Source organism: Bison bison, unplaced genomic scaffold (genome assembly GCF_000754665.1).
Source record: "Bison bison bison isolate TAMUID 2011002044 unplaced genomic scaffold, Bison_UMD1.0 scf7180017864530, whole genome shotgun sequence".
Classification (NCBI taxonomy): domain Eukaryota; kingdom Metazoa; phylum Chordata; class Mammalia; order Artiodactyla; family Bovidae; genus Bison; species Bison bison.
Window position 1 is genome coordinate 1,630,187 of NW_011495080.1, and position 16,595 is coordinate 1,646,781.

At 39.2% G+C, this 16,595-nt stretch overlaps 1 protein-coding gene across 1 annotated transcript in view; it reads left to right on the forward strand.

Annotated features, from left to right (window-relative positions):
• The first annotated feature begins 7 nt into the window (after positions 1 to 7).
• The window catches only part of MTPN (myotrophin), a 78,460-nt gene continuing 61,872 nt past the window's right edge, over positions 8 to 16,595 (forward strand). The window contains exon 1 of the mRNA XM_010831623.1: positions 8 to 296. Within this exon, the coding sequence (XP_010829925.1) occupies positions 225 to 296 (72 nt within the window). The 5' untranslated portion in view covers positions 8 to 224. The remainder of the gene's footprint in view (positions 297 to 16,595) is intronic.

Sequence of the window (16,595 nt, forward strand, 5' to 3'; positions counted from 1 at the left end):
GGGGGGGGCCAAAAAAAAAAAAAAAAAAAACAACAACACTTTTCTTTCTCCCGCCCTAACGGTCGCCGCGGCCAACTGCCTCGCCCGCCTGGCCGCCTACCCCGCCTTCTCTTCTGTGCGGCTACCGCGCGGCCCTGTGTCCCTCTCGCCCGGCGGTATCCGCTTGCCGCTGCCACCGCCTCCTCGTCTTGCTGTCCGGCCAGCTGGCCCGCCCCGCTGCAGTGATGTGCGACAAGGAATTCATGTGGGCCCTGAAAAACGGAGACCTAGATGAGGTGAAAGACTATGTGGCCAAGGTACGTGGAGGAATGAGTGGAGTCGGCGAGAGCACGGAGGTGGGATGGAGAGGAGGCTGAGGAAGCGGGGGCGACCTCCTGGGTGGAGGTGGCGCAGAGAGAGTGGGAGGCTGGGAGCGTCTAAAGCCGAAAACTGGGTCCACAGAAAACGGTCGCGTTCTGGGTCAGATAACTGCCGTGGTGACACAGGGTCTTGCCTTCCTGGCTTCTCGGGGGAGGGGAGAGTGGGTGACCAGCTCTTCTAGAGTCGCTTATGAGCACTGAGGACTTGAGTTTGGCCCTGTTCGACGCCAGCATTACTTCCAATCTTTCTTTGGATGAGGTAATTCTCCATCTTGGACCTGCCCACTACTGAACGAAGTAACAAGTGATTAGAATCAGAGTAACGTTTTCTATTTAACTTTGGGCATGTTATGAATTTTTAAAGTATTCCTTGACCGTGGAAAAAAAAGAGTACCGAAAATAGCAGTAGTTAAAATTCTGAAACTTGGTGTCACTTCACTGTGAACTCTTAACTTTGGGTGTGGCCTCTTTCCTCTCCCCCGCTGCAAAGAATAACTTAATTTGCTTCCAGTGGTCAAGTTGTCAGTTAGCATCTGGGAGTGTTTAAGATACTTGAGTTTTCAAACCAGCGGGTTAACTTCAGTTATTCCATCTTTCTCCTAGATTGCATCAGAAGTGCTTACATGTGTAATAAAAAGTAATGTAGTTTAGTCACAGTACATTTAGGGGGAAAATCATGATGAAGAAAGCTAATCTCAAACCTAAACCCAAGTGTGAATCCACGTTGTGATGGAGTGGTAAACTTAAAATTCCAGTGGCCTGCCTTTGGACCCTGAAATGACGCCTTTGTAATTATGAGATAACTTATATGTGATTCTAATATGGTGATGATCTAAAAAATCTTCCAAAACAAAATAGGACTTTATTACATAAATATGGAGCACATGTTGTTTCTAAAATGTATAACTTTGTGACATGATCATGGAGGGCATCTTGCTTAACGTCTAAAAGCTTGAGAATCTGATCCAGCTTCTAGTTCTTCAAAGGCTGTGACCACTGGTATATGATGCTGTGTTTCTGCTTCACAGTGGAGTGTTAGAAGCAAGTAAGCAAAAGCAGAGTTTCTTAAAACTTACAGGATTGTGCAGGGCAAGCTACTGTTAGTTTTTACTCTATTTAATACCATTGCAATCTAGACATTCCGCATGCAGATTATCTTCTTAGTCCTTTGAGATGGATTTTTAGTATACTGTTAACTGCCTTCAGCTAGTGGGAGTCTGAAACCAGTCTTTTTTGGATCTTTCAATGTAAGGTTAAAGGAAAGAAGTTACTGGGAACTTTTCATGGTATGATTCCAGTGGTGAGACACTGCATGCAGTACTCTGGAAGTGAGTGGGCTTTTGTTTTTCTGCTAATGGTGGCACCTAGTTTATTTTATGTTCTTGAGATTTGAAAAGTTAAGGACTGAGCTTGCAGCTACAAAAATAACATGCTTTACATAGTGTCTTCCTGTTACATTATCCTTGTGCATCTTGTGAAGTAAATCTTTCTATTGGTCCCATTTTACAGATAAGATTACTGAGATATAGGGTGCATATGGGGGGGAAAAAAATCTAGTTACAGAGATAACAAAAGGAAGGCAGAACTAAACTGCTGACTCCCAGACTTAGACTCCTTCACTGCTCCACAGTCTCACAATCTAAACTGTAATTGTGAAAGTTTATGATACCAAGATCTCTAGCAGGACATTTCCAAGGTCCACGTCCAGGCAGATTATGCACAGTTTTCAGTCTCACAAAAACATTTGTGTAAAAATAAGTGCTAGTAACAATGGATTGATTTGTTTTCGGTTTTTAAATTAGGTCATTCTATTCTGTTTAATTTTGATTTTTCCCTAATACTACCATACTGCCTACACTCATTAACAAAAAAGATGTGCATAAGAGGGAAATAGACATCAAAAGAAAGTATTAAGAACTGATTTATGCAAGAAAAAGTAATTCTTTGAACAGATCATGGAGCTTTTTCTTTTCTTAGTTTTTATCGAGTAAAAACTAAGAGACTGTTGAGTCTTGTTATGTAGTTTTCCTTCTAAGGGGTGAGAATCTTTAAAATAGTCTCCTGAGTACACCTGTGAAGATCTCTCACATTGTTAACATATAAGAATGGACCTGTAGGTGAAGCAGTTTAGTATTTTTCCTTAAAATTAATGTTTTAAAAAGCAATAATTGTACTTTTCTACTGACTTCTGTACAGAAGTCTGGAGTATGGATAGGCATAAGTTGTTGGCTTGGGGGGAATTCTTGAATTCTGAAAAATAAATTCAAAGTTCCAAAACCATTGAAAATTATATGTTCCTAAATGAGAAAAGCAACATATAAAGAAAAACAGATTATTCCATGTTACATGCTTATCTGATTCATCATTAAAACAGTATCTGAAGCAGTTTGGTTTCTTGACTATAAGAAACTAAATATAAAGACTATATTAATTCTTCCATTTTTATTGGGCACCATTCAGGCCCCCAACACTTTGCTAATCTTGGCATGATAGTGATGCTCAGAAAACTTAAACATTAATGTTCAGCTGACCTCTGGAAAAAGCATTCATACTGATAAGGTAGCATGTAGATTAAAAGTAACATCTCACATATGACAATTTGTTCAATTGGAAAACAAGCAAAAGACACAAAGTAGGATATTCATCAGCAATGGTGGTAGTAGTCACCGTCTTCGGTCTGTGTGATTCATCTGAATGCCTTATTTTTGCCTTCCATTTCTGCCTTTATGTTAATTTCTCCCATTGGAGTTAATTCGGCTTTCATTTGAGCTCCAGACATAGTAAATAACTGCATTCAGATAAATCCTGAATGTTTCTATTTTTCTTGTCCACCTTCTAATGACTTCATGACCCACCCATTTGCCCAAACTAGAAATTGGGGAATTTCCCCAACTTTTTGAGTGGTATCAAGACTACCTTATTTTTTAGTTCCTTTCTCTTAACATCACTACTTTAAATTAATTGCTGCTTAACCACCTGGACTATATTTTCCTTGACTGTAGTTTCTCTCTCGTCCCTGGTCAGCTGGAACATCTCAGCTGGAGGAATCTCTGTGTAATAGGAATCTGAGCGTCTTTTTCAGCCAACCTCCTTCATTACCCTTATACTTTTGTGATTCCCCATTATTTATTTTTAAAAGGGCCAACTCCTCCTTGGTTTGGCATCCCAGATCATGAAGATCTGGCCTATGCTGGCCTTTTTAAACTCTCTTCTCTACATGTGCTCTGTTCCAGACCTCACCAAGCTCTTTCTTACTTGTGTATTTTCTTCACCTGTGATCTTTCATCCTTCTTGACCAAGTCAGCTCACCGAAGTCCCTAAGTCCTACCTGGTGAGCTGTTTATCCTCTTAGCTTAACTATCACCTCCTCCAGAAAGGCATTTTGACTTCACATGGGGTGCTGCTGCTTCTACTGTTTCACTTACCAAATTGCTATGATTTTGTTTGTGTGTCTGTCTTTAATTAAAGGCTGTGAGCCTCTGGAGGATAGATACATATATCCTTTTTCATCTTTGTATCTCCAGTATGGTGCCAAGGAGTCTCACACATTAAAAGCATATGTTCCAAATAAATCCTTTATATTCTTAAGTTCACTGTAGTTTTAACATCCTGCATTAGTTATGTAATAATAATTATCATTGACAGGATGACTTATTTTGGCAGGTACTGGAAAGTACTCTGTAAGAGTTTTACCTCAATTTTTATTTGCCTTTTACCAAAGCATTTCAGTATAGGTAATTGCATTCCCATTTTAAAGATGAGGAAATTGAAGCTAAAGAGAAGTTAAGTAATTTAACAAGATCACAAAATAAGTAGCATACCTGGGATTTAAACACAGAGCTGTCTCTACAGCCCATATATTTTTCACCGGATCGGTCTGCCATGAAATGGTTATCTGGCTTCTTAGCTCACAGTAACTTACTTAGCGTGAGCACCTTAAGAAGATGAGAAACGGGCTTGCAAGAGGCAAGCACTGCTGCTGCTGCTAAGTCGCTTCAGTAGTGTCCGACTCTGTGCGACCCCATAGACGGCAGCCCACCAGGCTCCGCCGTCCCTGGGATTCTCCAGGCAAGAACACTGGAGTGGGAAGAGGCAAGCACAAGTTACTTGATTGTGAATAAGGCGATGGCACCCCACTCCAGTACTCTTGCCTGGAGAATCCCAGGGATGGCGGAGCCTGGTGGGCTGCTGTCTATGGGGTCGCACAGAGTCGGACATGACTGAAACGACTTAGCAGCAGCAGCAAGGATATAGTAAAATGGCTATAGTTTTTTTAAATTTTAACTGTTTACTTTTAAAATTGTTACATTTGGAAATAATTAGCATGGAGACTTCTCTGTAAACTTTAAGTCTTGTCAGGTGCTATCTTTCTCAAAGTGTTCCTAAAGAAACTGATTGATGGCTTGTGGAAACGTGTGTGCATGCACGTGCGCATGTTCAGTTGTGTCCGACTTTGCGACCCCATGGACTGTAGCCCGCCAGGCTCCTCTATCCATGGAATTTTCCAGGCAAGAATACTGGAGTAGGTTGCCATTTCCTGCTCCAGGGGATTTTCCTGACCAGGGATCTAACCTGCGTCTCTTGGATTTCCCGCATTGGCAGGCGGATTCTTTACTGCTGTGTCACCTGTGAAGCCCTCATAGTCATACATAATCTTATCATTTGTATTAATAATTATCCTATAGAAAAGTTAAGTTGTGTCTGTTTGCTTTAAGAAGAAACAAAAGTTAACTGAGGCATTGCGATTTCTATTCAGAATGGTTTAAACAAATGGCACTTTTTTCAAAAAGTATGTTCTTAAAACTTTATTTGTATACTGTGAAGCCACGTAGAAGTGTAACTGCTTTTATTTATCACATCAACCCATGAACATAGTTAATTTGTTAACCTAATATTAGAGATTTTAGAGATGAAGAAACAAAGCCAAAGGTTAAACAACTTGCCCAAAGTCCTAGAGTTCTTGAGTAACAAAGCTGAGATTTTAAGTCAGTCTCTCTGACGTCAGAGCTCTTATTACTTAAGCATAACATTGACTTTAATTTTTCAATACTGGTAGATATCTCAGGGATGCTATATTATTGAGTATAAGTATTAAAAATAATCACAGCAAGATGGTAATTATCCATTGAGACTACTTAGAGGTGAGCTTTGTGTTTAGTTTTGAGACTCCAGCTCTCAGGTGAACGCTTGTGAGTTGTATGGATAAGTAGTTACCTTAGAATCTCCAGCAGGTCTGATATATGTACTCTTGTTTACGTGTGCTTCTGTTTCACTTGCTGTGAAACACTAGACATCAGGTCTCTCTCTAACTTCTCTTTCTCTGTGGTTTTCTTTCCCACTCCAGCCCCTTTCTAGTTACACCTGCCTTTGACATTCTGATAGGTTGAAAAGCAACAATTGTTCATCTTGTGAAAGAAAAGGATCTCTTGAACCTGAGGAAAAGTATCAGCTCTAATCTTAAGAAATTGCATGACTTATTGGGATCACTTTTCACTTTCCTAATAAAATAGGCAATTGAAAAGAGGTCCTGATTCAAACTATCTTGCATATATCAGTTTTACATAATTTCCTCTTTTTTGTTTCTTTTTTACATTACCAGTTTCTTTCTTATAAAAATTTGTCACTGTGTTTAGGCCCTTTCTGCAGCAGGGCTTGTGACCCAGTCAGAAAGCCAGTAGGTCAGCTTGTGTAAAAAGGTGCCCTCAGTAGATACAGAATAGTTTAGATACTTTTCTCTGTTTCTTACTTTGAACTTAAAATGAGAAGATCTTTTTTACATTGCAGGAGGAGTGTTTACTCATATGTACATCAGCTATTTGTCATGTTTTGCTTTGAGATTCTAAACATAAAAAACTAGGGCAAACAAGTAAAAGTGTAATAAAGCTGATTTAAATTTTAAAGTAACATACTTATTATTTAAGGGATAAAGCTGTATTGATAGAATCATCAGTTCAGTTGCTCAGTCATGTCTGACTCTTTGCGACCCCATGGACTGCAGCACACCAGGCCTTCCTGTTAATAAAATTCGACAAAGTACCCCTTGCCCATTATCCCTACTAGTGTTTTTTATTTAAAATACAGATTTTATTAGGTTTTTTTTAAGACAGAAAAGTATAAAAAAAGACAAAATTTGGTCTGTAATTCTGCTCTCTAGATAATTACTGTTACCTTTAACAAGTGAAATTAACTCAGGTACAGACTAGAAAGGAGAAGGCAATGGCACCCCATTCCAGTACTTTTGCCTAGAAAATCCCATGGACGGAGGAGCCTGGTAGGCTGCAGTCCATGGGGTCGCTAGGAGTCGGACACGACTGAGCGACTTCACTTTCACTTTTCACTTTCATGCGTTGGAGAAGGAAATGGCAACCCACTCCAGTGTTCTTGCCTGGAGAATCCCAGGGACGGGGGAGCCTGGTGGGCTGCCGTCTATGGGGTCACACAGAGTCGGACACGACTGAAGTGACTTGGCAGCAGCACAGACTAGAAAATACAGCACCTGTGGCTCTCTGTGCCAGTACCTCTGAACAGAGTTAGCCATTCTTAACACGGTCACGTAAGTAATTCCAGAAAAACATTGGAAAACCCACTTACTCATCCATTTCCCCACTTTAAAAAATTATGTACACTTCTGCACTTTCCTTTTTTTTAATTCCTTAATAATTTATCTTAGGTTCCACATTACATTTATTCATCCCTCCTTTTTAAATGGTGCATATTATTCCATTTTATGTATATACCATAATTTAACTAATGCTCCATAATAAACATCTTTTTTCTGGCTCACATTATTGTGATTACCTTTATATATATATAGATATGTTTGTATGTGTATACACACCTTGACAGTTTCTGAGGCCATAGCTCTATGACCCTCCTGATGAGTTTTATCAACTTAGACACAAGTCAGCAGCACAAGACCATCCCTAATGACGTTGTGTTTTTTGCTCTCTGAATAGGTGATTTGCATTTCTTTAATGAAATGAAACATCAGAACTTTTAGCATTTGTATTCATTTCCTCAGATTTCTTGTTTATACCTTTCATTTTTCTAGTAGGTAATTGGTCAGGTTTTTTAAATTGATTTGTATGAGCCCTTTATAAATTAATTTTTTATCATACATTTTGCAAGTCTTTTTCCCGGTTTGTCTCTTGGCTTTATCTTTTTTTGTTGTTTTCAGTTTAGTTCAGTCGCTCAGTCATGTCCGACTCTTTGCGACCCCATCAATCACAGCACACCAGGCCTCCCTGTCCATCACCAACTCCCAGAGTTCACTCAGACTCATGTTCATCGAGTCAGTGATGCCATCCAGCCATCTCATCCCCTTCTCCTCCTCCCCTCAATCCCTTCTAGCATCAGGGTCTTTTCCAATGAGTCAACTCTTTGCATGAAGTGGCCAAAGTACTGGAGTTTCAGCTTCAGCATCAGTCCTTCCAGTGAACACCCAGGACTGATGCTGTTGTTTTACAGCAGTCTTTACTTTTTATGTGATTGAATTTGTCACTTTTTCCCCTTTTGTGACTTGGATTTTGTGTACTATTTGAAGAGACTGTTTCTTCTCTATCAGATTATGAGTAAAGTTGGTCTTTTTTTTTTTTTTTTTCCAGAACTTCTGGTTTTCTTTTTTTTTTCTGTTTTAGGCATTTGATCATTTTGTTAATTATTTTGTGGGAAGGTATGAAATAGTAATATAGTTAGTGTATTTTTTTAGACAGTTTCCACATTTATTGTAATTCCTCTTTGCCTGCTGATCTGAACTATTTTCTTTGTACTAAAGAAAATTCCAATATGTTTCTTGCTCTTTTTCAATCCATACTAAGCAATTTTAATGGTAGCTTCATAATATGTTTTAGTATGGGATAGAGCCACTTTCTCTCTTGTATTCCCTTTAGAATTTCTGCAATAGAGTTTCTTTAAGAATTCTTCCTTTTTTTCTGTCATTTTAAGGAAACTGAGCATTTTGGGAACCAACCTTACCTTTAACCCATATGTCTTCATAAACATTGCATTTTCTTTTTCCTGGAATGCTTGCAGCATGTGATCTGAAGACATGCTGCTTTAGATTTTAATTCTTTATGAAATATCTCAGAGTGGGAAGGTATGATACAGTATGGCAGTATTCTGTATCAAAGTATTTGGAACAGCAGAGTTCTGTTTAGGTAATCAAATCACAGCTGAATTGATAATTAAGAATTACTTTATGGTACTATATCCAGGCCACCTTGTAATGAGAAATGTGAGTGAAAGTAGTTTTTATGCAACTGACTTATTTTTTTAGTCTGCAAAACACTAATACGGGTGTAGAGGACCTGTGGTCAATGAAATCAACGAGAGAAGAAACAAAAATGTAAGCTGACCTGAGAGAATGAAGAGACAGAGTCACATTACCTTCAAGTTCCCCAGATCTGTACAATAACTACTGTATGTAAATATAACCTTGAGCTTCAGGAAAAGTTTAAAAGATTTGATCTACTTTTATCTCTTATTTAAAAGTCAGAGACAAGTGTGGTATATTTTGGAAAGATTTCTGTTTGACCATATAAAAATAATGAGTATTTTGATACTTGGGTCTAAATTATTAGCCATCTGAAAAATTTAGATATCAGAAAAAGATAGATAATGTTTTTCCCATTGTATAATAAATGCTGTAATAGCAAAGTCCTTGTCCTGAGGGAATTTGGAATATTGTTATTGGTTTAACATGATTGAGTGTATTGACTTTGGAATTAAATCCTCCAGTTCTGGCTAGCTTATTAACCTGATCACTTTCAATGAGTTAGTTAACTGCTTAGAGTTTGAATTTCCTGAATTGGAGAAAATGGGGATAATGATACCTACTTCATATAATGTAAACTGTATACTATTTTCCCTGGAATATAGTGAGTGCCGATAAATGTTAACCATTGTTATTAATAACAACCCAACATTTGTTTAGAAGTAAAACTACTTAAAGATCATCTAGTCTACCTTCCTCATTTTGTAAATGAGGAAAAATTAGATATGAAAGGATTTGACTTAGATTATACTGCTAATTAGGATTAGGACTTCAGTTCACTTTTTCTGACTTGAACAGGTGCCTTTTCACTGCATTGCACTGTTTTCTAATGAAGTGCTTTATATAGCTATTACCACTGTCGTACTCTTTTTTTGTTCCACTCTATTTGCTTGGTAAATTTCTGCTTATTTTTGAAGTTTTTGTTTTGCATAACATTTCCTGTGTTATTAATCTCTCTTTTAAGCCAGTGTAGTATGCTGATAATATAGAGCTTTCTTGTTGTATTATGTTTTAGTGTAGAGTTGCTTAAACTTAAGACTTACAGGCTTTTGGCTTGACTAACAAGTCATTGGATTTGAGTTTGAAAAACTGTGTGTGGCTTAAGAAACTCTTTCTGTGGAATATATCTCTTAAGTTTTGAATGTTCCAAGAGTTTTGTCTTAATGAATGGTTAAAAAAGCACAGGTGCCAGGTATAGGAGTGTATCACTTGTTATTATTTAAGTATTTGACTAATGCTTTTCAAACTGAGAACACAGAGACTCCTCAAAATATTTCTGCAAGTCTCGATTTAATTTACAGTGTTTGTAGACAGGCATTTGTTTTCTTGGGGGTGGACCTCGCAGCCTTTGAGCCCCTTCCTGTTTTTGAAGAGTTCCCTGCTATATATATGGCTTCCCTGGTGGCTCAGAGGGTAAAGCAGTCTGCCTGCAATGTGGGAGACCTGGGTTCAGTCCCTGAGTCGGGAAGATCTCCTGGAGAAAGAAACGGCAACCCACTCCAGTATTCTTGCCTGGAATCCCATGGACGGAGGAGCCTGGTGTAGACCACAGTCCACGGGGTCACAGAGTCAGACACAACTGAGCGACTTCACTTTCTTTTCTGCTATTTATATATAGTATGAATCTTGGTCAAATGCAAGGCCCAGCTCCCACTGCACAAGCAGAAAAGGACAAATAAATTGCTTTCTTTTGCCCAAAGTTTAGGAAATGGGCCATAACCCAAACATGGCTAATTGGGTGCTTTTATCTGGAGCCGATACTCAGGCACAGGAAAAGATGAAGTGTCTGCAATAAAGCATCCAGTTTCCAAAAGGAGAAGTAATGTCTGTTGTGGCATCTTTTCTCTACCCAGGTGGTTCATGTCACAAATTTTGATTTTGATTTCTTGCCTTTAAGCTTCCTCACTTGATTCCTGCCCATTTACTGAGTGTGGTTCTTCAAATGTCTCAGCAATTCTGAGAGCTGCTTTTAATATCTGTACGTTTCTGTTCATCACTGTAAATTGGTTTCTGTTGCTTGCAGTTAAGAACCCCATATTAATTTTTACCTGCCTGTCTGCCCTGTTGTGCTATATAGTTTTTGAAGTTAGACCTTATCTTTGTATTTCCAGTATTTATCACATTATCTCTTACCCACCTGTAGTTTAGTTAAATTTGAGTTGAAGTATCTCCAACAGTTGACCCTTCCTTCATTTTTTCCAAAGCTTTTTTTTTTTTAACCATATTCCTCTTTAAAACATATGTTCGTAGTATAAATAATATTTCTTCATTTCCTCACTTAAAGCTCAGTTTCAAACTACTCTGTTCACCTTTTCCTTATTACTATAATAGTTGTGAAAAACAATAGTAATGATAGCAGGTATAAAACTAACTTCTACTTATAACCTCTTATGACAATCATTTTAGAATTTCAGTTAAGTATTTTCAAATTCTTAATTTTGTTACAGCATTATTTACAATAGACAAGATACAGAAGCAGCCTAAGCATCCATCAGTAGATGAATGAAGCATGTGCCATGTGTATGTATGATGGAATATTACTCAGCCATAAAAAGAGAATGAAATAATATCATTTGCAGCAACATGGATTGACCTAGAGATTATCATATTAAGTGAAGTAAGTCAGAGAAAGACAAATACTGTATAGTTTCACTTATATGTGGAATCTAAAAAGCAAAATAAGTGAACAGAACATAACAAAACAGATGCATAGATAAGAGAACAAATAGGTGGTGGCCAGATGGGAGGAGAGTGGGAGAGTCGAGTGAAATAGGAGATGAAGAGTTATAATCTTCCAGTTACAAAATAAATGTGTCACAGGAATGAAATGTACGGTGTAGTGAATATAGTTAATATGGTAATAACTTTCTATGGTGACAGATGGTAACTATACTTATCATGGAGATTATTTTGAAATGTTTAGAAGTGTGATATCACTATGTTGTGCACCTGGAACTAATGTAGTGTTGTATGTAGGTCATTTATATTTCAGTTAAAAAATAAGATTACATATGTGTTAAAAGCTTTTAGTAACAGCATTTGAAAATATTACCAAGAAAAACACTCAAATATGTAAATAAGTCTTAAATGTGTTTCCGTGTTCAGTTCAGTCGCTCAGTCGTATCCGACTCTTTTCGACCCCATGGACTTCAGCACACCAGGCCTCCCTGTCCATCACCAACTCCTGGAGTTTACTCAAACTCATGTCCATTGACTCGGTGACGCCATCCAACCATCTCATCCTCTTTCGTCTCCTTCTCCTCCCACCTTCAGTCTTTCCCAGCATCAGAGTCTTTTCAAAAGAGTCAGTTCTTTGCATCAGGTGGCCAAAGCGTTGGAATTTCAGCTTCAGCATCAGTCCTTCCCGTGACTCTTCAGGACTGATTTCCTTTATGATGCACTGATTGGATCTCCTTGCAGTCCAAGGGACTCTCAAGAGTCTTCTCCAGCACCACAGTTCAAAGGCATCAATTCTTCGGTGCTCAGCTTTCTTTATGATCCAACTCTCACATCCATACATGACTACTGGAAAAACCATACCCTTGACTACACCAACCTTTGTTGGCAAAGTAATATCTCTGGTTTTTAATATGCTGTCTAGGTTGGTCATAACTTCTTCCAAGGAACAAGTGTCTTTTAATTTCATGACTGCAGTCACCATCTGCAGTGGTTTTGGAGCCCCCCAAAATAAAGTCTGACACTGTTTCCACTGTTCCCCATCTATTTCCCATGAAGTGATCGGACCAGATGCCATGATCTTAGTTTTCTGAATGTTGAGTTTTAAGCCAACTTTTTCACTCTCCTCTTTTATTTTTATCAAGAGGCTCTTTAGTTCCTCTTCACTTTCTGCCATAAGGGTGGTGTCATCTACATATCTGAGGTTATTGATATTTCTCCCGGCAATCTTGATTCCAGCTTGTGCTTCATCTAGCCCAGCGTTTCTCATGATGTACTCTTCATATAAGTTAAATAAGCAGGGTGACATTATACAGCCTTGACATACTCCTTTCCCTATTTGGAACCAATCTGTTGTTCCATGTCCAGTTCTAACTGTTGCATCCTGACCTGCATACAGGTTTCTCAAGAGGCAAGTCAGGTGGTCTGGTATTCCCATCTCTTGAAGAATTTTCCACAGTTTATTGTGATCCACACAGTCAAAGGCTTTGGCATAGTCAATAAAGCAGAAATAGATGTTTTTCTGGAACTCTCTTGCTTTTTCGATGATCTAGTGGATGTTGGCAATTTGATCTCTGGTTCCTCTGCCTTTTCTAAATCCAGCTTGAACATCTGCAAGTTCACGTATTGCTGAAGCCTGGCTTGGAGAACTTGGAGCATTGCTTTACTAGCGTTGTGAGATGAGTGTAATTGTGCGGTAGTTTGAGCATTCTTTGGCATTGCCTTTCTTTGGGATTGGAATGAAAACTGACCTTTTCCAGTCCTGTGGTCACTGCTGAGTTTTCCAAATTTGCTGGCATATTGAGTGCAGCACTTTCACAGCATCATCTTTTAGAATTTAAAATAGCTCCAGTGGAATTCCATCACATCCACTAGCTTTGTTCATAATGATGCTTTCTAAGGCCCACTTGACTTAACGTTCTAGGATGTCTTTCTCTGGGTGAGTGAGCACACCATCATGATTATCTGGGTCATGAAGATCGTTTTTGTACAGTTCTCCTGTGTATTCTTGCCACCTCTTCTTAATGTCTTCTGCTTCTGTTAGGTCCATACCATTTCTGTCCTTTATCGAGCCCATCTTTACATGAAATGTTTCCTTGGTATCTCTGATTTTCTTGAAGAGATCTCTAGTCTTTCCCAGTCTATTGTTTTCCTCTATTTCCCTGCACTGATTACTGAGGAAGGCTTTCTTATCTCTGCTTGATATTCTTTGGAACTCTGCATTTAAATGGGTATATCTTTCGTTTTCTCCTTTGATTTTCACTTCTCTTCTTTTCACAACTATATGTAAGGCCTCCTCAGACAGCCATTTTGGTTTTTTGCATTTCTTTTCCATGGGGATGGTCTTGATCCCTGTCTCCTGTACAGTGTCACAAACCTCAGTCCATAGTTCATCAGGCACTCTATCAGATCTAGTCCCTTCAATCTTTTTCTCACTTCCACTGTATAATAGTAAGGGATTTGATTTAGGTCATACCTGAATGGTCTAGTGGTTTTCCCCACTCTTCAATTTAAGTCTGAATTTGGCAATAAGGAGTTCATGATCTGAGCCACAGTCAGCTCCCAGTCTTGTTTTTGCTGACTGTATAGAGCTTCTCCATTTTTGGCTGCAAAGAATATAATCAATCTGAAATTGGTTTTGGCCATCTGGTGATGTCCATGTGTAGAGTCTTCTCTTGTGTTGTTGGAAGAGGGTGTTGCTACGACCAGTGTGTTCTCTTGGCAAAACTCTATTAGCCTTTGCCCTGCAATATTCTGTACTCCAAGGGCAAATTCGCCTGTTACCCAAGGTGTTTCTTGACTTCCAACTTTTGCATTCCAGTCCCTTATAATGAAGAGGACATCTTTTTTGGGTGTTAGTTCTAGAAGGTCTTGTGGTGTTCTTAGAACAGCTTGTTTAGCATTACTGGTTGGGGCATAGACTTTGTATTACCGTGATATTGAATGGTTTGCCTTGGAAACAAACAGAGATCATTCTGTTGTTTTTGAGATTTCATCCAAGTGCTGCATTTTGGACTCTGTACTGTGATGGCTACTCCATTTCTTCAAAGAGATTCTTGTGCACAGTAGTAGATATAATGGTCATCTGAGTTAAATTCACCCATTCCAGTCCATTTTAGTTCACTGAGTCCTAAAATGTTGACGTTCACTCTTGCCATCTCCTGTTTGACCACTTCCAATTTGCCTTGGTTCGTGGACCTAACATTCCAGGTTCCTATGCAATATTGCTCTTTACAGCATCGGACCTTGCTTCTATCACCAGTCGCATCCACAACTGGGTGTTGTTTTTGCTTTGGCTCCATCTCTTCATTCTTTCTGTAGTTAGTTCTCCACTGATCTCCAACAGCATATTGGGCACCTACCAACCTGGGGAGTTCATCTTTCAGTGTCCTATCTTTTTGCCTTTTCATACTGTTCATGGGGTTCTCAAGGCAAGAATACTGAAGTGGTTTGCCATTCCCTTCTCCAGTGGACATTTTGTCAGAACTCTCCACCATGACCTGTCCATCTTAGGTGGCCCTACAGGGCATGGCTCATAGTTTCCCTGAGTTAGACAGGGCTGTGGTCCATGTGATTAGATTGGGCCATTTTCTGTGATTGCGGTTTTAAGTCTGTCTGCCCTCTGGTGGAGAAGGATTAAGAGGCTTATGGAAGCTTCCTGATGGGAGAGACTGATTGAGGGGGAAACTATTCTTGTTCTGATGGGCGTGGCTGTGCTCAGTAAATCTTTAATCCAGTTTTCTGTTGATGGGAGGGGCTCTGATCCCTCCCTGCTATTTACCTGGGGCCAAACTATGGTTGTTCCAACAACACAAGAGAAGACTCTCTGCATGGACATCACCAGATGGTCAACACTGAAATCAGATTGATTATATTCTTTGCAGCCAAAGGTGGAGAAGCTCTATACAGTCAACAAAACAAGACCAGGAGCTGACTGTGGCTCAGATCATGAACTCCTTAGTGCCAAATTCAGACTGAAATTGAAGAAAGTAGGGAAAATCACTGGACCATTCAGGTATGACCTAAATCAAATCCCTTATGATTATACAGTGGAAGTGAGAAATAGATTTAAGGGACTAGATCTGATAGATAGAGTGCCTGATGAACTATGGACTGAGGTTCATGACATTGTACAGGAAACAGGGATCAAGACCATCCCCATGGAAAAGAAATGCAAAAAAGCAAAATGGCTGTCTGGGGAGGCCTTACAAATAGCTGTGAAAGGAAGAGAAGCAAAAAGCAAAGAAAAGGAAAAATATAAGCATCTGAATGCAGAGTTCCAAACAATAGCAAGGAGAGATAAGAAAGCCTTCTTCAGCAATCAATGCAAAGAAATAGAGGAAAACAACAGAATGGGAAAGACTAGAGATCTCTTCAAGAAAATCAGAGATACCAAGGAAACATTTCATGTAAAGATGGGCTCGATAAAGGACAGAAATGGTATGGACATAACAGAAGCAGAAGATATTAGGAGGTGGCAAGGATACGCAGAAGAACTGTACAAAAAATATCTTCACGACCCAGATAATCACGATGGTGTGGTCACTCACCTAGAGCCAGGCATCCTGGAATGTGAAGTCAAGTGGGCCTTGGAAAGCTTCACTATGAACAAAGCTAGTGGAGGTGATGGCATTCCAGTTGAGCTATTTCAAATCCTGAAAGATGATTCTGTGAAAGTGCTGCCATCAATACGCCAGCAAATTTGGAAAACTCAGCAGTGGCCACAGGACTGGAAAAGGTCAGTTTTCACACGCTAGTAAAGTAATGCTCAAAATTCTCCAAGCCAGGCTTCAGCAATACATGAACTGTGAACTTCCAGAAGTTCAAGCTGGTTTTAGAAAAGGCAGAGGAACCAGAGACTAAATTGCCGACATCCGCTGGATCATCGAAAAAGCAAGAGACTTCCAGAAAAACATGTATTTCTGCTTTATTGACTATGCCAAAGCCTTTGACTGTGTGGATCACAATAAACTGTGGAAAATTCTTCAAGAGATGGGAATACCAGACCACCGGACCTGGCTCTTGAGAAATTTGTATGCAGGTCAGGAAGCAACAGTTAGAACTGGACATGAAACAACAGATTGGTTCCAAATAGGAAAAGGAGTATGTCAAGGCTGTATATTGTCACCCTGCTTATTTAACTTATATTCAGAGTCCATCATGAGAAACGCTTGGCTGGAAGAAGCACAAGCTGGAATCAAGATTGCTGGGAGAAATATCAATAACCTCAGATATGCAGATGACACCACCCTTATGGCAGAAAGTGAAGAAGAACTAAAGAGCCTCCT